Below are 25358 nucleotides of genomic sequence, written 5' to 3'. Positions count from 1 at the left end.
TAACAGAGAACCAGCTGTCCTCAGAGGAACGTCATGGATGACACAATGACAGATACTTGGACACCTTATATTATGGCCCAAGTTGGAACTCAGCTTTTGGAACAAAAAAAAAAACAACCCAGCAACAGCTGCATTTGCTGCACCCTTCTGGAAAAAACTGCCCTGGAGTGTAAAAGTGCTTTAAAACAACAGGGGGACCAGATCCAAACACCTACTCTGAAAAACGTCAGGGGTGACAGCTCTGAAACCAGACACCAACTTGCACTTGGACACTTTGCCCCGCTCAGGGTGCATCTCTAGGTGCTGCATTGCAAACTGACGCCCATCTCCACTCTGAGCAGGCTGGCCACTGGCCACAAGCCATTTCTGAGGAGGAAGCCATGTAACTATGGTTAATGATAGGCTGAGTTCAAGGTGAAAGGGAGGATAATTTAATGCAAGCTCAGCACCGAACTAATGTGGCTATCTATCTGCCAGTGGTTTGTAAAGAGGAGCAGCAGTTCACACCTGCCAGCTCACTATCCAGCATATCTAGCCACAGGGTAAATACCGCACATTGTGTGTGCTGCAGGATCAAAGGGACAGACAGGGACCATGCCAAACCACAGCCTCTTCCCCAGCAGGTTCTCCAGATATCTCCGTGCTGTTTATGTAATCATTCCATAATAAAATTTCAGTGGGTCAGGTTTCATCTAGATGACTTGTTTGCTGTTGAGGACAGCGACTGGACAAAGCAGGGACCTATTCTCTGCTGCAAAGTCTCAGGGAGCTGTGAGGAGCATGGATACCCTGTCCGCTTCTGCATCACCTGCCTGCCTTCATGGCAAGGTTTCCAACACACAGGTGAGGGTGCACTGGGACAGTCCAAAGAAAAGAGTGAGGTCCTTCTCCCCACCTGAGTGTTTCCAGGCGTGGTGCATTTTCTAAGTGCTCAAAGCCCTCTTTGCACACAACTCAGCCACGCAGTGCATGGGTGCATCCCAAGCCCACCCACTTTATGGCACAGGGACCAGGTTGCCATTGGGACACACCTCCACCAGGACCGACTGGTGGCTGAGAACAATGCTGTGTGGCTGCAACTTCCCTACACCTTCACCAGGACTAGCCCAAGCCAGCAAAAGGCCCTGGCTCCCCAACCCACAGCCCTGCTCTGCTCTAATGCAGTGCATTAGTGCTTGCTGCTCTCCCAGCATGCGTCCAGAGATGGGACTTTTTAAGAGAGAAGAACTGCTGACAGGGAGTCCATCACTATAGATGCCAACATAAACCCTTCCCAGCAGATACAATTCTACCTACAGCAACTCTCAGCTTGCAGACCTGCAAGTGGGAGGTGGCTCAGCTCGGATCACCTCATGCCTCCAGCACCACAGGGCAGCACTTGGCCATGCCACTGCCTTGGCCACACACTCTGGCCACATCCCAAAGCAAGGCAATGCATAGTGCCCCAGGAGCTGGACCCCCTGTACTTCCCTCCAACCCACATCGTTGGAAGGAAGCCCAGAGCATCACCCTGCCGGCCCCCCATGGGGCTGGGATGCAGCCAACATGCGCTGAAGGCCAAGCCCTGACAAGGCACTGCACACAGACCCGGCCAAGGGGCCAGGCTTCTCTCTGCTAATTGCTATCTTAGCTTCTGAACTGACATGAAGGAAACAGAGGCGGCCTTATTCCTGGCAGTGAATGCTAAATGCACGGCCGCACGTCCCCATCTGCCACCAACAGCTGCTGCTGAGGGTGGTAAGCAATCCCGAGCAAGTTTCTGATTTACTTCTCCTGAACTTCATCCCAAGCAAACTTTACCCTCTGACAAGTCCAGCAGACTCCAGTAGAGGTACAGCTATAAGGGATATACACATATATACAGGGACAGAGAGACATGCAGGAGGAGGGAGCATGCACACAGGTATTCCTCTCTGCCATGCTTGCAAGCCATGTTTCACCTGGGCAAGAGAGGAGCACTTTCACAGCAGAAATTTAATGCCCTTTCTACAGTGAGGTGCCAGCAGCCCTGCTCTGGAAGGACTGCTGCTGCTACTACGTGCGAGCACAAGTCAGTGGGATTCTTGCCCTCACAGCATCCTGCAGGAACATTGCCCAATTTGCTGCCTGATTAAAAAAAAACCACATATGACACCAAAGCAGCAGCCTGTCCCCCTTACAGCAGGTACCACCATGCACATGACTGCTGAGGTCTCCAGTCCTGGCGGCAAACCACCACCAATTGCTTCCCACTCCTGAAAGGTGCAAAGTCTTCAGAGAGCTACTTCAGGTGCCACAGCTTTGAGGAGCTTGAGCTCTTTAAGGGAAACTCCTCCCTTATTCCCATCCACCACCACAGCATCATGTCTTGCTGCAGCTACTGGCATATCCTGTCCAACCCCATCCCCCAATATGACTGCATTACAAACAAGGCTAGAAAGGCAACAACAAAATTTAAGGACCGCACTGAAGATGAGCAGGGAAAAAAATACCCATCACCAAACAAACAAAGAAAGGACACACACTCTCAGGTAACACCAATTTCTACTTTGCATTGAAGGTGGCTTCTTTCAACAAAGAAAAAAAAAAAAAAGAAAGAAAAAAGAATTAAACAGAGAGAGAAAAAGCTAAGATCGAAAGGGGGTGAGTGGCTAGAATCTGAGTCTGGGCAAATATAACCTAACAGCAGTTGGCAGCCTTTATGATGACTAGACGTTGAAAGAATTCATGACTTAAATCAGGCATAGATATGATATTTCATAGGTAAATAACCATTCCATGTCAAGCAAGCTTGTCTACAGCATAATAAAAGGAAATTCTAGGAAGCAAAACACAAGTTACAAGCATAGACAGACATTTTGTTTACAGGTACATTTTACAAAAGAATGGTGTGAGTGTCTCTATATAGTATATATATATATATAAGCTAGCTCGAGAAATTAGATAGATTTGCTTGAACAGTCTCCTTACTCACAGAGGTTACTGTAGCTCCAGCAGTTACCCATTGGTCAAAGAAATAAAATGCACAGATCATCAGTTTATCTATAGCGATACCAGCTAATTCAATTGCTGCTGTTCTAGTCAACTGGAATCAAAATAGTTTCAAATTTCCTGGCAGCTGCTGCCCTGCACTGCACACAATGATGTAAATGGATGCTTTCTGAGTATTATGAAACTGATGGGGGAACTGCAGTCTCATTCAGTCTATCGCAGGAGCTAAGGAGTCCACCTTGGCAGCTTGCAGGGGGGGGAAAAAATTTCCCCCAGCAAGGCTGCCTGACGGTATGCCAGGGAGACGACTGTGCTTAGCTGCCGTTTGTTTTAACCATGTCCATAATGGAAGAAATGGGCAGAATGGCGATGCTGAGTCGTGTGCTGCTTTCAGAGCACAGGGCGCCTGACGGCATTTTGGCATTATTGAGCTGAAAGGTTTCACAAAGCAGCCCAGTCACCTTGCATTTTATTTCTCTGCAGCTCCTTGTGCCGATCACAAGCAGCACGTGGGTGCGCCTGCATGCAGCATCACACTGGTTATGGCTTCTTGGTACTGGCATTTCTTGCCATTATTTGTACAAGACAAATTAGGGCAAGTAAAAACAATGCATGTGTTAAGAGGAAACAAATCTCTAGGTGACAGCACTTAATGAACAAATTGCAGGATTTGTGGCATTATGTCATTATTGCAGCCTGCCAGAGGGGGGGATCACACGTGTGTCCTCGTCCTGCACTCCCTCGAGTTACAACTTCTGTGGTAACAAAACCTATTCCAACTTATAAAGCTGTGCCTGCGTACGCCGAGAAAGAGCGGCTTCCCCCTAAGAGAGGGGAGGGATGCTGCACAATCACTGGCAGCCTTGTGCAGCAGCTCTTATTCCAAATGATGTCATTCTCCGTGCGGCGATAGCTCCTGCCTGGCTGGTGGAGGTCCTTCATTAGCCAAAGCCGGGGGATTAGCATAATGCAAGCACCATGCTTTTGAACTGGACTGCAAACGACTCTGCTGGAGTGGGCAGAGGGGTTTCTGCAGCTTGCAGCCACTCCAGGCTTTTGGGCAGCTTGCTTCTCCCAGGGAATGAAGCCAGGCCTTCATCCCTGCAGAGTTACACTGGCATTATGTAAAAACAAGCTGGTGGAAATGGGGAAGCTGAGTGAAGGCAGGGAGGAGGGAGCAAGAGGGAAGAGGTAGGAGAGGGTTGCGTAGAAAATAAGCCCTGGTTAAGTGCCTCTGCTGCCTTAGCAAACACACAGGGAAGATGGAGAGGACAAGAGATAAGGCAGAGCCTATGCAGAAGAAGTTTCTGTGTTGGCTGAGATCCTTCAACCCAAAAAGAGATGACTGGAGGAGGCCCCTGCTTCTGTCAGCAGGAGGTTTCACACAGTCCCAGCAGTGTGCAGAGGCAGCGTGCACCTTGCACCCACCGTGCTTGAACAGCCAGGCAATGGTGCAGCAGCCAGCAGCTCAGGGTTACCCAGAAATTCAACTGACCAGTTCAGGGAAGAAAATAATCCCCCTCGAGCACCCAGGGGCAGTGTGTCACTCAGGAAATCCCGTACCCACAGCTTGCTGCACACTGGAAGAGGTTAACAGCAAAGTACTGCTCGCTGCTACTCTTGCATAATTCCCTAAATTCTGAGGCTTTTGGGCAACCAGAGGCTGTGTTAGGTGAACCATTAGTCTGCCACAGGACAGTCATGCCCACACCAGGTAAACTCATCACGAATCTCTCCGCTAGCGAAGTCCCAGCGCCTGGAGTCAGGTGATGATGTGATGCCTGAGTCGTCATGGCTTAAAAAAAAGAGAGTCAAACTGCAAGGTTAAGAAAGTAAATCCTGGCCATTAAGAAAGCAAAATACTGGGGACACTGTGTGTCTGTGAGGTTTTTACAATTGCAAACCTTCTAACTCTGTTCTTGATGGAATGCCTTAGGTAAGTGATGCTGTGACTCAGCTGCATATTTTTTTCCCCACAGATTTTAACCATTTCCCAGTAGTAAACCGGGTTTAGGAGCACTTGCATAGCCCCAGCCACACCGAATTAAGAGTTCTCCAGGGACACCTGCACCTTTCTCCCAGCTGAAGGAAGGATGGCACCTCGCTGCAGCAGCTCAAAGGCCTACAGTGAGCTCAGAACATGACCAAGTCCAAAACTAACATGCAGCACGTGCTGGGGAGGGTTTAGTGTGAGGGATTACCCACTGCAAATTGCTGTATGGGCCACAGATGGTCAATGAGATAGCTCAGTCCCAAGAGTCATTACCCTGGAAAGCAAAAGAGTAGAGCGAAACAGCTGCTAGGGTGAGTGAGAACAGGAGAGAATACAAAGGGAGTATCTGGGCTCCTTCTCCTGATGTAAAAGTGTGTGGGAGTCTTAACTATGTTTAACGCACTTTTCTTCTTTAAAGCCCCACCCCCTGGAGTGACATGGCTGCAAGAATCTCAAGTTTTGGTTGAAGACTTATGTTTGGAAAAGTTATAAACCCAGAATTCAAAAGAGAGATCCAGAAAGAATCCAAAATTTTCTACTTTTCTACTGCTGTGATTTAGAAAGGAAGCAGCTAAGTCTAGATACACACAGTGATAGCTGTAAGAGCCTTCAGCTGAAAGAGCAAACCTCTGGAGCAGCGAGAGCCCACAACTGCTTTGACACTTGCAGCATCTACGACGACTTTACAGCCTCTCTGAATCCACTTGTACTTAATGGTACATATTTAAAATATTGTCTTTTTAAAGAATCTTTTTAAAAGACATGCATCTCCCAGGCTGAGTATTTGCTGCTAAAGGCACAGCTGACCATTGCACGGTAACTTTTCAGCAAGCTCACAGAGTGAGTGAGATTCCCTTCCTCAGGAAGCTGGACAGAGTTAAACAAACATTGCAGGGGTCTAGAGCAGAAGGCACTTGTTAAAGTGGTGCACTGCGAACAGGAAAAACACTTGCTGTATCCTGTGTTACACTTTTTCAGTGCAATACCAGACCAGAACTGGATCTATCCATGTAATTTTAATTAAATGCTTTCACCATGTTCATTATCAAGCCATCTCCAGCAGCAGGATAACATGCATCTTTTCCTTCAGAAAGCTTCAGAGATGAATCAAGGCTACAACACAATGGAGGGCTTGAGTTGGTATGCTGCCTATCTCACCAGGTGATGGGGCTGAAGTCCAGGAGAGGAGAGGAGCCCACAGTGACAAGCAAAAATGCAGCTGTGCCCCACTGTACCTGCCTACAGCCAGCCAAGTCAGCTGGCTGAGCCTCTCCTGTTGTGCCCACTGACCTGGATGCATCATTTTCCATCTGTCCGACAGAAGGGAAGGGCCCGACCGCCACCAGGAAGGTATTTCTGAGCCCTGCCAGCTTCAGCCACGCTCAGCCTACACCACGTGTGCTCAGAGCATCTGAAGGGGCTGGACACCACCAACAGGCTGCCAGCATCACCAGGCCTCCAAATATTTGCACGCTCAAGTCAGCATGGCTCTCGCTTCAGCTGACAGCCCACAGACAGGGAGGTAATTACTGCCCTAACGCTGACATTTCCTAACTTCTGAGGGCTTAATTCTGCACCTTTAAAAAACAATAAACAAACAGCCCATGTTTTAATGATTAATTGTACTAAACCCTTGGCCTTCAAACAACTCTGTTGTTTACCAAGTTGAGGATGTGGTAATCTCCTCCCTGCAGCTGTAGGTTATGATAACTTGAACTATCTAGCTTTCAAGTGCAGGTCACAAGACATTGAGTTTCCTCCTGCAGAGCAAGGGACTTAGCATAATGCCTCATGCCTCTTTAGCTTTTCTTTCCCTGGGACTGGAAACCCAGACATCCATCACAACACACCTGACAGCTCCGGAGCGTGCCCCAGCTTTGCCCAGCCCAGGGAAGTGGGACTCAGAAATTAAAAGGGGGAGACAGCAAGACAGCTCCACCTCATGCAGCCGAGACACAGAGTACAGTGCAGACTGTACTTCACCGGCATTAATTTTTCCATGTCAGTCAGATGTGCTCTTCTGACAGCACTGTAAGAGCTTGCTGCTCTTCAGAGCAACCAAGCAGTAGCTCAAAATCACCTGGTTTACTCTGCGTTGTAGTGAAAGAAGAGCACTCAGCATGGCCAGTCAATGAGCTGGTGCTGGAGAGGTGATCTTGGAGTGCACAAACTCAACCAGAAAAGTACCTTTTAATACAGTACTGCTGGAGACTTAAATTTAAAACATTAATCTTCTCTTTGCATCATTGCCAACCAATCAGTGCCAACACCAAACATCAGGGATATCTACAAGAAAACATATTGATTACACACTATTATTTAAAAACTTCTGTAGGTCTTCAGTGTGTCAGAAAATGCAGTGGGACACTAGAAACGAAAACAAAGAAAAAGCAGAGTCAACTACACACAACAGGATGATGGAATTTTAATTAAGGGGGGAGGGAGGGACCACAGGTCTGAGCCTTCTAGATTCCAGTCTTGCATGTATCCCTGGTAAATGTTGCAGGACATACCCTTAAATGAACATTACATGCAGGACATGTTCCTAAATGATGACCCATCCTCACAAGCTCTGTCCACCCTAATTAAGCAACATGAATGTGAAAATCAGGCAGTCCTTCAACCCTCAGAAAGTGCAGTTTTTCACCTTTTCAGGAAAGCAGAGCTGCGGATGAAGATACCAGACCAAGGAGCTCATACTTCCAGGATTGCCTGGAAATGAAAGGACCAAGAGATGAAAACATGACAAAGGGTGGTGCATCAAAATGGAAAGTGAAGCACTGGGTGAAACTAGAGTCAGCAATCTGGGCTAGTGTGAGAACGATGCAACGTGTGAGTGATTGTGGTCTAAGGGCAGCTTTCAGAGTGAGGATCAGGAAGGTGCCACATCCATGCAACGCAAGGAGGATGCAGTGGAGCTGGACATGCATGACTTGAACTGACACAAAGAAAGCAAGCGAAGACAGAAAGCAAGACAGAATAGTGAAGGACAAGTTAGTGATACTCATTTTACAGGAAGTTACTGGGGCAATTTTCTCAAGGCTGTTTAAATCAGCATCATAAGGCCTTGAAAAGGCTTTGCTTGTAACAAAAAAATATCAACCATTGTGTGCTTCCTTTGTCCTTGTCGTGGTTCAGCCCCAGTCAGCAGCTGAGCACCACGCAGCCGCTCGCTCACTCCCCCCTGGAGGGACAGGGGAGAGAATCGGAAGAGTGAAAGTGGGGCAACTCATGGGTCGAGATAAAGACAGTTTAATAGGTAAAGCAAAAGCTGCGCGCGGAAGCAAAGCAAAACAAGGAATTCATTCACCGCTTCCCATGGGCAGGCAGGTTGAGCCATCTCCAGGAAAGCAGGGCTCCATCAAGTGTAACAGTGACTTGGGAAGACAAACGCCATCACTCCAAACATCCCCCCTTCCTCCTTCTTCCCCCAGCTTTATATATATACTGAGCATGACATCATATGGTATGGACTATCCCTTGGGTCAGTTGGGCTCAGCTGTCCCGGCTGTGTCCCCTCCCAGCTTCTTGTGCACCCGGCAGGGCATGGGGAGCTGGAAAAGTCCTTGACCAGTGTAAGTGCTGCTTAGCAACAACTAAAACATCTCCACATTATCACCGCTGTTTCCAGCACAAATCCAAAACATAGTCCCATACTAGCTACTACAAAGAAATTTAACTCTACCCAAGCTAAACCAGGACACTCCTGAAGCAAGTTAACAAAATTCTACAGCAAACACAATAATTTCCATGATTCAGGTTCAGGAATGGGTATGTTGCACAGGTTAAAGCATGCATTTTGTTTTCTTTCATGTGTCAGCTCTGGTTGACCCCTTGCAGAGGTGATTCAGCACACGTTGCCAGGAGAAAGTAAACCTTTTTTGAGCTTGCTAAGAAAACAGATGAGCACAAGACTAGCAGCGTGCAGCTGGGACCATCTCTTTTGGCAGAAGCAAGCTATTAAATGAGCTCAGATGCCTCATTACACTTCACTGTACACAAAACGGCAAGTGACAGGCTTTCCGAAAAGCTATTTGTTTCACCAGGAATTCAAAAACAAGCTTCTTCAAGCAGCTGTTGGGAAGGACCAGATTTGCGTAGCAACCCAGAGACAATTTGTACAGGGCTTTTTTGTGAATGATGAGATTAAACCCTCTGTTACACAGGCAGGGTGAAAGCTTTCTCCTCCTAGAAACATCAGAGAAAAGACTGGTTATGAGTCTTCATAAGCTATTTTCTTCCTGACAACTGTCCTGGATTTATTTTCTCATATAACAGGAATTATGGGGTACTTGGCTTTCATGTTTACTTAAGCAATTATTTTGTAGCATCCCCCACTTTTTTTCCCCGAGGAAGCACTTTTAAGGACTACGTCACATTGTCCGGACTTTTTTTTTCTTTTTGGTATTTAAATGTATTAACTGCAAATTCATACAAATCAGTACTCTGTAGCATGCCAAAGCATAAAGAGAAGTCTGCTCAATAGAGATCACTGTTCCACAGCTGGTTCCAGAGGAGGCTATGTTTCCATATACAAGCACCCTTTATGTCAACAAGGCTGTCTTGTCCAACCCAGCCAAATTCAGTTTTCAAAAAAACATTTTCTTTTGCTGGAAGGCAGAAGGCTGGGGTTTCACTGAGAAAGGCAGCCAGGCAGCACAGAGGCGCGTGGCTGCACATGGTGCATCCTCCCCACTCTTACAGTAGCGAGGAGCAGCCCCATGAGCAGGGGCCTGCAGGGAGACATATGGCCCCGAGCCATCCCGCAATGCAATGAGGGTCCCGGGGGCCTGGACCTGCTTCTGCTCTGAGTGATGTATCCCAGGCAGGAGGATGGGCAACAGACGAGAGAGGAGAGGAGCCAGACAAGAGGCATCACGCAGTAAAGACAAGAGCACATGAGTACATCAGGAATCACAAATATCCCAGATAAAACCAGACTGAGGGCAGCAAAGGAGAGAATTGACAATGAATTGTTTTTAATGTAGCAGCTTTATTAGCATTTTAATATCATTGGGGAAGCACTTCTTCTACAGGCATCTCATTTTTTTTAACCTCCTCTCACCTGTGAAAATGACCACAAACTTCAACCTCAAAGGTAAAAATCAATACAGCAGCTTATTAACAAAGTCTGCCATCTCCCATCTAGGCAAACAGAAGTGTTTGCTACAGTCACCCCCAATTATTCTTCTGTCTTTGTGAATTGGCTTGTCCAATGCAAGTATTTCAGTATCCAATTAAAATATTTGTACCCTCAACAGCATCCAGCAGGGCTTTAGTAATATGGTTGTGACAGAAAGGGAAAGGATAAACAGGGATGCAGCCCCTGTTTATTAAGCCGTTCAGTAGCTTATGTGTTAAATTCTCAGTTTCTGAGGCCAGCTAAGGCACGCATGAAACTGTTTTGGGTTAGATAAATTAAAGTTCAACTTTACTGCTCACAGTGACAAGCTGTTCTCCTGATCAAGTTTAAACACCAGTACATCTGGCCCAGTCCCTGTCACTCATTTGCTTGAAATCTTCCATACTTTGGCCCACAAAAACATGTCTTTTTTCTTTTAAAGGCAATTTTAGAAAGTAGTAGGTTGGTTTGGATTTTTGGTGGTGTTTTTCCCCTCCCTGTCTAGCACAGAGAAGGACAGAGAGAATTTCAGGCATAGCTGCGTATTCAACGTATGTCAAATCAAAGGAAGCCAGGATTTGGTGCATAGAACCCTGACCTCCTTTATCTCCAGTTAAGAAGCAGTTAAAACCTGCTCACTTGAAGAAAAAAAAGCAGAAGGGGCAGCACCACTCTCATTTATCCATTGCGGTCAAACATCTTCCTGGAGGAGGATGCATCTATCTGTGTCAGCATGAAGCCAGTCTGGGTAGGCACAATATCACCCCGTTTTCAGGTACAACTCACAAATATTATATGTTAACCACTGTTACATATTTGGAAGCTCTCCCCTGAAGTCACTCGCATTTCACTGTGTGTTAGCCCCTGATGGTAGTTTCTGATTCATAAAGGAAGAGAGGGAGGTTCAGAAACAAGGCAAGAAGTAGCACAGGAAAAATACAGGAAAGTACACACATAAGCCAATATATCTGGCTTTATTTCAGGACTCAGTAATCAGTCAGCTCAGAATACCCATCACATTTGATAATTGTTTTGGTTAGTAATTACAATACATTCACTTGGATTTATTAGACACAGCATACTTTATTTAATGCCAATCTCCGGAAATGTACTAACGCCTGCTGACAGTGCTCTCACACTGTGTCTCTCCAAACAAGGAATGAGGTCATCATGATTCATGTAATAACCTGATACACATTTTGTGGCAATTTGGAAAAGTTTTTAGAATTCCTAAATGAGGACATGCTGGTTGGTTTGGGTTTTTTCCCCTCCACACTGCAATTAGGATTTCCCAAGTGGAAGACCAAATCTTAGAAAATCCAGGGAGAAACTATTTACTTACTTTTCAGACTTCAGTTCTGCCTTATGGAAGTGGAAGAGGCTACACAGCTTGTTTCTGTATAAAGTGCTGCCCTTCTCTGGCAAGAAAAGACTCTTCTTTAATTAAAAGTGACATTCCAGAAAGTGTACAATTAGGAAGGATCAAGGTGCAAAGAGAACAGCCTGAGGAAATACTTTTGCAAAGAGGGCAGGGATTCTTGATAATTACAACAAGGCAAGAGAAATAGGTATAGTAACTACATTTCTTTTCTTCTAAGCTTGGGCTGCGAAAAGGTAGAAAATACCCTGTTATTTACAAGAAAAGAACTGAAACAAGACTGATCCTTAGGCATAACATTAGATACTGCACCTGGATTTCTTGAATTACTAACTACAGAAGACAGAGCAGTTCAGCTACTACCTCAAGTATCTAAATTAAAATCTTATCTACCTCTAGCTGTAGGAAGAGCAGCAGGTAGACCACGAAGGGCATTCCTGAAAGGACCTCCAGGCAGAGACGGCCGTGTCTTAGCACGTGCAGTTGCAGAACATGTGGCTGAAACGACTCTGCTGCAGAGAAGTGCTCAGACTCCCTCCGCCAACGTGTCTCCAGCATATGAGTCCCCACTGTCACATCAAGATGCCCCGGGTGAGCCAAAGAGAAAGGTGGGGATGTAAGACGGGGAACTGCTGTCATTTTCTGGGGCCAAACCAGTGGGCTCCTTTGGTCCGGACCTTACACTGTGGTCTGGTGAGGGGCAGCGTAGCACAGTGAACAAGCCCCTGTGCGATCATTAGCGGGAAGATTCTGCAAATCAGACCCTGAATGGCTTAAGACATTCGGGTTTTGGGGTGGTTTTTAAAATTTTTTTCTTTTTTTTTTTTTGCACACAATAGTAATAAATAGCACTTACCCATTTCTGAAGGCTTCTCTTCTTCCAAGCCAAATAAAAACTCATATTTGGCCTTGGCAACAGTCTGGGCATGAGCCGATACATCATTATCCCACGCAAGTGCTTCTGCCTGTAGAGTCAAAATAAACAAAGCTTATCTACTTTTTAGTGAAACCAGCAGCAGGAACATGAAATCCCTTCAGGTGGGCTGTCAAGTAGGATTTTCAAAGCATTCATTTAACTCTGTCACGACCAAGATCAACCAAAGCAGACATGGGGCCACTCAGAGTGCTTTTGAAGACCTCACCTCTCCTCCTTGGAACCGAAGCATTTCAGTATTAATCAGTGATGTTAGAGCACCTGACCCCTCACAACTTTAGCTGGCATACCCACATGGCCAGCAGCACTGGGCAACCATCTCAGTAATACCAGTTATGGTTAAAAATGGCTAGACAATAGTAGCAGAAATAGCAAATTTGAGTATGGTTGTCGCAAAACCGGGACCCAGGCAAAGCCATAAAACTGAGGAGGCTGTTTCTTTGGGAAGTGACTGAGGCAGAGAAAGGGAGGAGCAAGGGCTACAACAAGGATGATTAAAATGGGAAAAAGAATAAGGTATGCAAATGTGTGGCGAATGCTGTCTGATGGTCCCTGTTTGGCCCATGCCTGACCACTGCTGTCTAGACCAGGACAATAGCCAAACCTGTTTTTACAACCATACCACACAAGTCAAACCTGCTTCCATAGCCAGGAGGCAGGGAGGGAGCACAGGGTGGTCTCCCTGGCTAGCAGGAGAGCACCTTGGGGTACAGCTAGAGACAGATTGAGCATCCTGGTGCCACCAGCACCTTCCCACCACTTCCTACTCATACGAAGCAGTTTGACACAGTAAAGGTCCAGCTTCTCAGAGGACAGAATGGCTGCAGGACTAAGATAAAAATTAGTTTTCTGAACAGGTGGGGACAAATCAAATCTCCAAGATAAGGCACAAACCAGCACCAAACTGTAGTGAAAAACTGTCTGCAGTCAGCATTAAGTTTCTTCCCAGCTGGGTAAGACACAGCCTGTAATTCTTCTGTCTGAAGTGACAGACTAAATAAATCATTAACTCTATAAATTCTTCAGTGACCTTTATATTTATACACTATGTTTGAGGCAGTCAATTGTTACAGCATAGCAAGTCATTACATGGTTCACATCGGCAAAGGCCTTAGCTTACAAAGATACTCTTTAAAAAAAAGAAGCCAGATGGAACTTTCTGCCTCCCTGGACAATAACTTTTATGCAGTTCCACCAAACACCTTAGGGTAAGCGTCAGCTACAAACATGTATTCAAAGTACAGGAGACACATAATTCACAGGAACACAGAGTCAAGGCCCTTTAATCAGAGATGGATGGAATCACAAATCCATACATTCCTCCAAGGCCAGCTCTCTAACAATTACATTTTCTTCCAAGAGCATATTGACAAATAACTATCTTGCCTCATGCCCTAGAACTGTTTTGTTCCAGGTTTTCCTGGCCTTTTACTCCCATTTCTTCTCCCACCTTTCTGCATTGCACCAGTTCTGCAGGATTTAGTCCAACACTCTGTAATACATGGGCAGTAGATGTTACGTGGGGGTCTTGGATATATTTATTGACTGTTCACTGGTCCAGCTATTCATCACTAGGACTCCAACAGGTACTTTTGATGGACCTGCTAACACTAGCCTACCAAATACGTTGGGAAAAACATGATGAACAGATGAAGGGCTTTCTAGTGCAAAGATGACTATCACAAGCATGATGAAACGAGCTTGGAAGAAGCCTTCATGTCTCCCCTGCTTTTACAGGGTTGGATTCCTTTGCAGGAAGGACTAGAAAAGAAACAACTGGACCCAGAGCACACAGGAAAAGGCTCTCAGTCTGCAGTAGCCTGGTCAGGAGTAGTTTACAGACCCAGAAAAAAATTCAGCCTACCCAGATGGGATGCGAAGGGATGGGCTGGCTAAACAACTAGCTGGTGCCAAATCCCACTCACAGATTAAAAAAAAATGGAAAGTAAAATGGACAGAGCAGTCCAGTTCCTGAGCAGTCAGGAATTTCTGATCTACACACCTCAGGGACACAGTACCTCCTTCCCTCAGCCCTGCTCTTCGAGGCTTCACAGACATCTGCTGCACTGAGCTTCCCTGCCAGAAAACACATTTTCCAAGGGTCTTTATTTGCCTGTACCTTACCATAAAGCAATGAAGAAGAGTCCAGGTCACAGCACGCCCTGCATCATCAAATAACAGGCAGAAATTAATGGTTAAATTAATGGTTTTTTCAGTGTACAGGGCAGAATTTATCAGAGTTAGGTGCCTAAGTGGAGACTGCAAGACCTTTGTCTTGGTGTCTGAAGGGGATAACTTCATTTTCAGAAGTGCTCAACACTGCTGATGAGAATTACAGATACTGGCTTGTGCATAGGAACATCTGAACCTAACATCTATTTAGGTTGTCAGAGCACTATAAGAATGTGTAAAGGTAAAGCAGTTCAGAGCCTCCCAATCCAGGCTTAAGGATAGATTTATGATACTTCATCCAAACAAGAGATTTTAAAAAGAGAAAGTAACAGGGAGAGAGAATGAGAATGCTATGAGGTCAGAGCTGGGTTTTAAGACTATTGTTTTACTGTTGTCCTTCCTTAGAGACATAAAAAGAAAAAAAAACCCAAAACACAGAAGAAGAACACAAAAACAGAAAATTGAGAGAAAACATCTGCTCTCTTTTTCTTCTTTCAATCTGCCACTCACCCAAACCTTGCAGAAATCATCACGCCCTGAAACAGGGAGCCCAGAGAAGGGCTGGACAAATGTCCACAGTGCTTTCCAAGCTGCATTAGCAAGGATTAAGTACAAGCAAGATTGGAAGGAATATGAAACTCCTGCTTAAGCCTTCTCCCTCAGCTCAAGGGCAAAGAGATCTGCATCCAGGTCAGCTCATTTCATAATTGCTTCCCTCAGAGGGCTTTAACCACCACCTTTGATGCATCTGGTGTTTGTCACTGCTGGAGCGGGTGATGCTCACTCACAGCATCAATCCCCTTAGATCAGCCCAGCTGTACATACATTCCTCATGAGCCACATACACACTGTTCTTCAGCCTGACGACGCTGTGGGCAAAGTGGCAGCCGGGTTCCTGCCCATTTGTTCACCACCTTGCAGTGCTTTCTGCCTGTTTGAACATGTTTGATCAAGCCTACTTCTCTGGGTCATATATCTTGGTCAGGAGCTGGGGAGGCTGCATTTGTCTCTTGGGTGAATTTTGTATAACATTCATGAGGCTGTGTTAGCTCAGACATGGCAGTCCTCACCCTTCAGACCTCCTGCCAACACACTGGCCCAGATTCTGTTGACCTCACACAAGGCATTGGCATGGATCAATAGAGATCCCACCTTGCTGGGCTCTTGTCCCTTGCTGAAGGAGCAGAGGTTGTTTAGGATGTGCCCACAGCACTCTTGGTGGTTTCAGGCTAGCACAGGAAGCGACACTGCTGAATCCGTCTCTCAGCACTGAACTGAGCCAGCAGTAGGATGCTAAGACCTCAGAGATCCTGCTCCTCCAGCGGGAGCCGCCAAGGACAGATAAGTCAGCTTGACATGAAGCACACATGCTTCCTCTGCTCCTCTCTGCTGTCTGAGTGTGCGAACTGGAGCAGAGGGTCTGTAGCTGCAAGGAGAAACCACTGCCACAATTCACCCTGAGAGGCAACTTTAGGCAGGCCCCTGATGAGAGCTGGCTGCTGCCTTTCCTGAAGCCTAATGTCTCTCTCTGGATGAATTTGATTTTGACTCCAGTCACGAACTCCCCTCAAACTGCCCCCCAAAAATCCCAGTGGTTTTTAGATAGGCATGGTGAAATCACACAAGCCTGATGAAAATGCTTCTCCTTTCTCCATGAAAGGAAAGGAAAGCACCGAAGCATCCTCTTCTGATTCTGGTTGGAGCCTATTTTGGGACAGACTGTTTTCTTCTTGGGGCCTTTCTTTTTGGTTTTTTTTTAATACCTACATCTCAGAGAGCATTAATTGAGGAATACCAAAGTCTTGTTCTCTCACCACCATTTGCAGCTGAGCTGACAGGAGAGCTGGACTCCATCTCTGTGGGTAGCAGTGGAAGGAGATGACATTCTCCACGGCTGCTGGGATAAGGAACGGGTCAGTCTGAGCATAAAGAGCCAGCATGAACCCATGCCTCCTGAATCATTCACACTTACGGTCATGTGTTTTCTTTGAAAACAGCTAACAAGGAGGAAGCGTTCAAAGGCGCAGATAATTAACTGGCAAATGTCAGTCTGGAGTTTCTCAGACCCCCTGAGAGGACAGATGCTGTTAGACAGACTGACTCCTCTCGGGAGACCTGGGAAAATGGTGCTTAGGAAAAAGCAGAATGGGACAGGTGCCCAAGCTTGAGCCTTCATGGAGCAAGAGTCAGTTAAAATGCTGGACAGCAGGAGACCAGTCATGCTAATGGAAAACATTAGCAGGAAGGGGTCTAAGGACCTTTCATGAAGGGCTGTGAGCCAGGACAGAGAGGTCAAAGCATCCCCACAGGGACCCCTGTAAGCTTAATAAAATCCAACCATTCTACCCCCAGAAACAAATGTTACTCCAGTACTTGTAGGCTTACTGGAAAACCTGGAGGGAGCTGGCTAGTTGGGGTGAGGGTTTCCGCAGCTAAGCCATATCGCGAGGCAGCCTGAGAGGAGCCCCGGTTTTGCACACTTCGGCATGTGCACAGGTCCTTTTCCCAGAGCTGACCTCCTTCCCCCTCAGCCATGCAGCTGACGGGTGTCAGCTCTCTGCCAGCCAGCGACGGCCCCTGCACCAGCAGTTTCACAGAGGCTGGTGGGGAAATGCCACAGCAGCCGCAATGGAGCTGTCAGCACTACTACAAGGCAGATGGAAAAAGCTCTGCAAGATGCCTGTAGAGCACAGCGAACTACGGAGGACTTCACAGCCACTCCTGGGCCATTTCTAATCCCAGGCTGTGCTTCTTCCATTCTCATTGCTTCACCAACAAATTCAGCAGCACAAAATCCAAATGTCCCTAGGCAGCCTATCATATACCCTGATACAGTGAGTTTATGCTCTCAGGAGGAGTTTAAACATCTACCTTTGTCTTGTCTTCTGCACCCCAGGAGTTTCCCCAGAGACTGCCAGAAATACAGTAACTGGCAATGGAGTTAGCTTCAAACAAATATATAAAAGAAAGGCAGGAATGATAGGTTTCCACAGATTTACCACCTTCTCCAGCAAGTTAGCAGCAGAGCAAAAGGACCACGTGAGTCAAGCTGCAACACAGTCGTCAAGTCTTTAAAGTCACACGTTGAGAGCTCTGCCTCTGCTGTCAGGGGAGGACAACCTCCCCAACAGCCTGGCACAACTAGTGGCCAGCCCTTGTTTTTAAGCACTGTTACCATTCCTGTGTGGGCGTGAGCTTAGGAAGCCTCACTGCTTTTTGACAGGTCATACTAATTGTTCTGAAAAGGCTATTTCCACCGATCTTTTCTTCAGCCACTTTCTAAGTAACTGGCTGAAATGCAGAAAACTGGAGTTAAAACAACCCTGCTAGCTGGTGAAAGCTAGTGCACTGGCAGCACAGAGAGAGCAGAGAGAGTGCTAGTGCTCACAAAAAGACCACTATCAAGTTTTATAGTTTTTACTTCTGTGTGATCTCATACTCCATGTTTGTGTTTTCCTCACACACATGCTAATATACATATTTGCAATTCTTAAATTAAAGCATTAGTAAAATAGATTAAGACTCAAAAGAACAGTTTTGCATGGCTAAATCTCACCAGCAGCTGCCAAAAGTTAATGCTAACAAAGATTTTGGAAGAGAAGAAATCTCAGCTTGGGTTTTAAACTAATTCCTCTCAGGAGTTGCAGGGAGACGTGTGGAGAACTGGGAGGTGGGGGAGGAAGGAAAGGGCTTGTGCAAGGGCATTGGATATAGCTGTTGTCCAGCAGAGAAGTTTGGACTATTGAAGACTTTTGGCTGAAGGAAAGAGGCAGCTGAGATACACGTGGCAGAGATGCATGCAGTCACAAGGGGTCTGGAAAAGGCGAAGAGCAATCAGTAATTCACCACCTCTTTTAATACAATAGCCAGAGGACATCAAAAGAAGTTATTAGGAGGCAGCATCACACCAAACAGGAGATGGTTCCTCACATAGTTTGTAGTCAAAACACAGACCTCCCTGCAAGGCAATGTCATGGAAACCAAAATCCTACAGGAGCAGAGAAAGAGGGTGAACAAGCTCAGGGAATATAAATCTACAACATACGTACAAATCACAGCCTTCTCATGGAGTTCCAGGCTGAACTCTTCCCAGGCATCTGCTGATATCCATGACCACATACATGATCCTGGGCTAAACTGACTTTGGGTCCAAACCGGTGCAGCCAGCCACTCTTACCTGCTCAACGGGCTTTGGCATGGCCCCGGACTGGTCAGACCTCAGGCTCAGTACCGTCCAGCCAGCTCCACTCCTCAGTCCTCACAGCAATGCACTCCACACCTTCACCCCAGGAATTCACCAAAAGGCACCGGGGCACCGCAGGCTTCCCCTGCCGCTCCCAGCGCTGCAGGATGTGTTTACCAGGAGCAGCCTCCTGGGAAGCAGTCAGGCTGCAGAGAGCAAAACTGAAAGGCCACAGATACCATCAGAGCTCCTCTCCCCGCTCAAAGGCAGACTTCACAAAAGTTCAGTGTCTGACGAGAAGCTCAATTCAGAAACAAAGCAAAAGAGTCACTTCTTAGAAAAAGGCATGGGAACAGTGACAAAAAATGGATGCCTTAGCAGCAGTATCAAGCAGTTGCAGGTAACATTTGTTTTCAGTCTGGTTGTCTTGTTTTACACCTGCACTTGAGATTTTCTCCCCTTAAAGAAATGTTTGCTTCGTTGCTTGGTTGAAGTTGTTAGGAAGCAGTCAGCTGTTATACTGAATTAAATGCTCTTTATTATGCAAAGGCTGACACTGTCTGAGCTGTAACTGCATGAATGTGAACTGCATATTAATTCAAAGTCTGTATGATTACACTTTACCTTTAAAGGTCACTCAGCATTTTCTGTTTGCCAAGTCAGTGATTTTTGATGTGTGCTGTACGGACTTCTGGATGTCTATGCATTATTTCTAAGGTATGTGCAAGAATCAAAGCAAGCCAAGTAAGAGGTAGGCTTCAGCTCACTGCATGAACTACCATGTTCTTAGGTATAAAATATAAAGATAGTAAAAAAGATCCAAAACATTAAAAGCCACGGTGCAAGTATTTTTCCTGAGTTATATGGAACACCATCGGGATGGGGGCCTGATTAAACAAAAAGTGCATGAAGACAGCATCTTTTATTCAGAGAATTCAGTGGTGCATGTAGTAGACATCTTGCATTTACTTTTTTTGTTCAGTCTGTTCCAAGTATATTTAGCAAACTGACAGACTGCTTCTTTTCAGCAGGTAGTGTGCTTCTTTCATCTTTAGGTATCTCAGAACAACATTTAGACAGGCTACAGGTCTGCCCCACATGGATTTCAATGCCATGGAAGCTAAAATTTGGATATACCTCAGAAGTGCCTCATGGGCCTACCAGAAGTTGCATCTGTATCTTTAAGCAACTAAATTCCTTCTAAAATCCAAGCCAACATCTGCTGAGCCTTGAGACCTTGCAGGGTGCATCCTTTCCCATGTGCTGTACACTCTCTACATCCAGCTAAATAAGTTTAAGATAGTATCCCAACATGATTAAAATATTCTTTGCCCCTCAAGTTCAGTGAACAGTAAAAAAAAAAACCCAAAGAAAAAAACCACACCCAAAACCAAACCACTCTACACAAGAGCAACTGGAAGAATTTACATTTGTAAATGAGTAAAAACCTGCATGTCCTCATTAAGGGCAAACTGTAGAGCTCCAGCATAGCGACAGAGCATGCAAAAAGGGGTATATATCTCCCTCTAACTTAGACATAGCTCATTGAACCTGCATTATTATTTCATATCACCTATTTAAATTAATATTACAGCTTTCACCTAAATTGTTCTTTCTGAGTCTTAACTAGATTTAGCAGAAGTTATTAGGATCAGAAATTTGACTGAAATTTGATCTGAGCCGTCTTTTCCCCAGCACAAATGAGGCAGAAGCTAGAAGACACATCAACAAATTTCACATAAGCCTCCTGCTGTGCAAGCACTGGGGGCCTAAAAGGCGTTGTTGCAAGAGCAGACTGTTGGCTTGCTAAGAAAGCGTGAGCTAAATCCGCACCAGCATCCTTGGGCAGCTGTGGCTCTGCGCACGGTCAGGAGCCACCAGGCAGTTTCTGCTGAGGCAGGAAGGCAGAAGACACCAAAAGTGATACATCCACCACAAGCAGCACAACATAGGCCAGCTGGCACTAGTGCCCCACTGGTGAAGAAGTCAATACTTCTTCTTTTTTCCCCGGTAGGCCACAGCAAGCCTACAGACCAGAAAGCTGATGAAAACCAGAACTCGCTGGTACTAGAATTTGCTTTCTTTTGAGAAAAAGGCTTTCCTGGTAAGGGTTCTTTCTTTAATGCTGAAATGCAGCCATATCCCAAGCTTAAGTGCATCCTGCCACCACACTTGGCATTTGTTCAGCCTGGGAGATGCAGTTATTACCCCAATGACACTTCCTGTTTGAAAACTGTTGTAAAAACATAATGAGCAGAGTTTGGAGATAAGCCACCTCTTCCACTGTGCCATTTCATGCTAAGAAGCGAAAGCAAGCCCCACTCATCAGTTTTGCAAAAAGGATGTACTTGTACTGTGTAATCTGTGCCATTGGGGTTGCTTTCTTACTGTTCCCAAACTACTGTATCACAGACTCAAGACTATGCCCTCTTGCTCAGACCTTTCATGAGGTGTCAAAAAAATTGCTGTGGCTGTGACATGAAGTGATTGGCAAGCGTGACAGTGACCAGTGTGCTTCTGCCTTGGCAGCCCATCCTCAAAAGCCAGCTCCAGCCTGGTCTCCTTAGGCTTAGCTCAGTGGTTGCGGCACTGAAAATCTTTTCGTACAGTTATCAAAGGAAGCCACAGCAAACACCACACACTTCCTGCAGCCAGAGCTGGTGGCTGAGGCACTTGTTGGCAGTAGAAATGCAGAGCTCCTGCTCTGATGGACAGCTTGATCCGGCTGCCCCGGCAGGTTTGCTTGCTTACAGCATCCAGGAAGTGTAGTCAGTTCAGGAGCAATTCAAGCTTCAAGGGCTAGATAATACCTGAGCTCCTCTGACTCCTGGTTCAACCTTGTAGCAACCTAGCCCACACCCAGAGGGCTAGCCCTCACCCCACCCTGCTTTTTAAGCCCCATCCACGACCAGCCTTGCTTATCTTTGTAATGCAGAGAATAAACACACAGATACATTCGCATCCTAGGAGCCTGCGGCCTCCAACAGGAGCTGGTGCAAGAGCAAGAGGCATCTCAGAGCAAGGAGTGGCTGTGCTCAGAAAAAGCACCTGGAAACACAGTACAGAAGCATACTTCAAACAGTGCTATTCCTGAGAGGAATGGGATACATACAGCCAGACTGGAAGTGTTGGGCAGACACTTAGAGCAGGTCTCAAATAGCTTTTTCGTCCCATGGAAGCGTACAATTTCTACCCCCCACAACCTCATCTCAGTACAAACAGGAAAAGAGCCTTCAGAAAGAGATTCAGATGTTTAAGACACAAAGTTGTCCATCTGCAGCCCCCACTCATCTGCATAGCGATGATCCGGAGAAGCTCTCTATCGCACATACCCCCTCTCAGCCAGACTTCCAAAGGGAAGGACCCCCACATCCCACCGGGATGTGACAAACCCCCCAGACCGCGTGCTGGTCTGGGTGGGAGAGCCAGACCATGAAATCCCTGCTCTGACAGAGGCCAGCTTTCCATCAGGAACCAGCTGCGAGGAAACATCCCTTCAAGGAGAACAGGCTGCACGTGTTGCTGAGCCCAGAGACGCTGCTCCCACCTCCTCTGGCCCAGCCTGCAAACCTCTTACCAACCAACTCCACCAGCTGCTGCACCCCAGGGATCTCCAGCACCCACATCGCAGAGCTGACGTGGAGCAGGATACTCTGGCTGGTGGCTGACTGCCCCGATCTTCGAGTTTTGGCAGCACTTCACAGGTTTGCCCAGCCTCTGCTGGAGCACAGCCGCTTGGCAGATGGCTCTCCGGTACCCTGGGGACCTGCCTAATCTTACTCTTCAGACGCTTCCCCCTCCCTCCCTTGCCTGGGCTCCCTTCCCTAAGCCACTACACTGAGCTACCTCTAAATGCTCTTTAAACCAGCACCCAGCAGTACCCCAGGCTCTTCCTCTCTCTCAGAACCCTTGCAACTACACAGAGGAACTCCAAAAGGAAACACATGTAACACCTCAGAAAAAATCACACCAGCTCCCAGGTCTGCCAGTCAGTCTCACCATGGAGCAGGGATTGTTTCAAGCAATCAGCTCTGCTGCATGTGCAAACACAGTTTATCAGCCACGGCCAACGCATCCTTCCCCTGCACTGACAGCTGCATGTGGGGTGTTACTTGTGCCACCTCAACCACCAGCCCCAGTGCTGAAGCTCCCAGCACTGGCCTCAAAGCATGACCATGGAGACAACCACTTGCCTGCAGAGATGCTCCGTGGCACTGGTCCGCAGTACTCCCACAGACAGACTGCCTCTTCATCCCACAGGAATCAAACCCCAAACCATCTCTTAAATCAAAGCTGCACAAAAAAATGCCAAACTTTCCTGGTAAGATGGGCAAGAATAGAAAGGACCATTCTGGGGGGGAAAGATGGGGAGGGGAAATACTCTGAGCAACATCCAGGTCTTTCAGCTATGGACCTTGGCGACAGCGAAGAAATTCTTGTGGAAAAAAAAACAAAAACAAAAACAAAACCTAGCATGTTCATTAGGATCCTCACTGCTCTTTTCCTTCTCAATCTGATGGCATAGAAGGGCAGTAGTAAATCACATAATCTGCTCAAGTACCAATGGCATGAGAGGACCCCTTTCACACAGGTAATTTGTGCAGGAATTTTCTTCATGTATCAAGAAGTCCTAACTTTTTTGTTTTGTCAAGTTTTGAAGAGAGCAGCACGTAAGTTTCTTGGAATTGTTTTTAACATCACCGCTACCACAAAGGATTTTGTTTTACTGTGCTGCAGTGAACCAAGGCCATAACTGAAGGGGAGCGTTTGCACAAGGATTCCTGCATGGTTTAACCTCACATTCTCTCCTACCAAAGGTATACCCCCAAACCAATATCTCTATAGCCAAACTCTCAGTCTGTGTAAATCAACAGAGCTAAGTCAGATTCAGGGCTAGGATTAAACTGGTAACATCTGCTGAAACACATCAACTAAGGATATGACTGATGAAAAAGCCTTTGGAGTAGAAAGAGGTTTCTTTCTGCTAGCTAAACCAGAAGGGCTTGGATGATTCTCAGCAGCCTATTACAATTGCTTCAAACGCTGGGTGTGCAGCCACCAGTTTCATTAGAAATACTGCATTTGACTTTCTCTCTCTGTTTTAATGGCCCTACACACAGACGGAATTAAAGCGTGACTGAATCTGCAAAAGCCGTAGTAATTGCAGTTGCCTGTTACACACCCAAATCACTTCAATAGCACATAGATGCATTCTGTCTGACAGTGTACTAACTGGCACCATGTGGGAGCCAGGTAATTGTTGTTTATGGCACCGAAATACTGCGTCTGTATGGGAAGTTAGCATCTTCGGTGAGTTTATGTGAAGTTCAAGCTCGTTACAACTCCTACGTTTACGTTCCCATTGAGAAGCGTAGCTCCAGTGCCGGTATCAAGGACAAAGATAACACCACAACTGCACAGCAGTATCCCTGTGTATGTTTAATGTTATAAAACTTTACACCTTTGGGGAATTCATCTCAGTCCCACTCGTCCCCAGAAAGTACAATGCTACTTCTTAGCCAAAGACTCTGGCTTTTTCACATCATCTCATTTAATTTGAGAATTTGGTACGATTAAGAGGGCTTGACAGTGCAGCAACAGTGCTGATTTGTTACACAGGCAAGTTACAGTGAGACAGAAGGAAAACCAACTGTACGGGATGCAGGCTGGGGGTCCCAGCACTGGGGTGGGGGTCCCAGTGCAGCCGGTGCCTCTGGGGACCAAGCAGTAGGAGCTGCAGAAGTGGGCTCTGAGCTCTTCTTCCCTTAGGGAAGTGTGGAAAGGAGAAAAAAAAGGAAGCAGAAAAAAAAAGAAAAAAGGGAGGAATTAAAAAAGGAAAAGGGGAAAAGGAAAAGGGAAAAGACAAGAAGGAAAAGGCAAAAGACAAGAAGGAAAGGGAAAAGGAAACAGAAAGGGAATGGAAATAAGGAAAAAAGAAAGGAAAAAGAAGAGGGGGAAAAGGAAAAGGGAGGAAAAAAAAAAGAAAAAGAAAATAAAGGAAAGGAAAAAGGTGAAAGTAAACGAAGGGAAGAAAAAAGTGCCGGCGCTGAGCGCCCCCGCCCCGCCCCACCCCACCCCACCCCGCCCCGCCCCGGCCGGGCGCCCGCCGCCCCTTACCGCACCGCCGGCTCCTTCCATCGCCCATCGCCGGCCGCGGCGGGTCGCAGCCGCCCTCCCGCAAGGCCGAGCCCAGCCGCGCCGGGCTGCGCCGGGCTCTGCCGGGCTCTGCCGGGCTCTGCCCTGCCCTGGCCAGCCGCGCCGCACCGGGCCGGCCCGCAGCCCCGGCGGCAGAGCCGAGCAGCGCGGCGGCGGCAGCGGCGGGCGCCCCCAGCGCGGCGGGAGCGGGAGCGGGAGCGGCGGGGCCCGGAGCGGCGGGGCCGGGGCGGGCCCGGCGGCCTGGGCGGGGCCCGGGGGCGGAGCGGGGCCCGGGGGCGGGGGGCTGCCCGGGAGGGGAGACGGGGGACGGGGCGGGGGGAGCGGGGTAGGGAAAGGGTGCGGAGTGCACCACGTGCTCCTCAAAAAGATGGGGGGGGGGGGGGGGGAGGGATGAAAAAAAGAGGGATTATTTCAGGATTAGCAAAGCAACGGGGAGACCAACGTAGCCCA

The 25358-nt window shown here is 47.1% G+C and overlaps 1 protein-coding gene across 2 annotated transcripts in view; it reads right to left on the bottom strand.

Moving 5' to 3' along the window:
* PSD3 (pleckstrin and Sec7 domain containing 3) overlaps positions 1-25137 on the bottom strand; it is a 110755-nt gene extending 85618 nt beyond the window's left edge. For both annotated transcript variants that reach the window (XM_064439387.1, XM_064439388.1), the window contains exons 1-2: positions 24870-25137; positions 12320-12428 (exon numbers count right to left, since the gene is read on the bottom strand). In XM_064439387.1, coding sequence (XP_064295457.1) covers positions 12320-12428; positions 24870-24890 — 130 coding nt within the window. In that variant the 5' untranslated portion in view covers positions 24891-25137. The remainder of the gene's footprint in view (positions 1-12319; positions 12429-24869) is intronic.
* Between the last annotated feature and the right edge of the window lie 221 nt (positions 25138-25358).

The sequence above is a fragment of the Phalacrocorax carbo genome, chromosome Z (assembly GCF_963921805.1).
Source record: "Phalacrocorax carbo chromosome Z, bPhaCar2.1, whole genome shotgun sequence".
Classification (NCBI taxonomy): Eukaryota; Metazoa; Chordata; class Aves; order Suliformes; family Phalacrocoracidae; genus Phalacrocorax; species Phalacrocorax carbo.
This window is presented reverse-complemented; position numbering and strand designations above follow the sequence as displayed.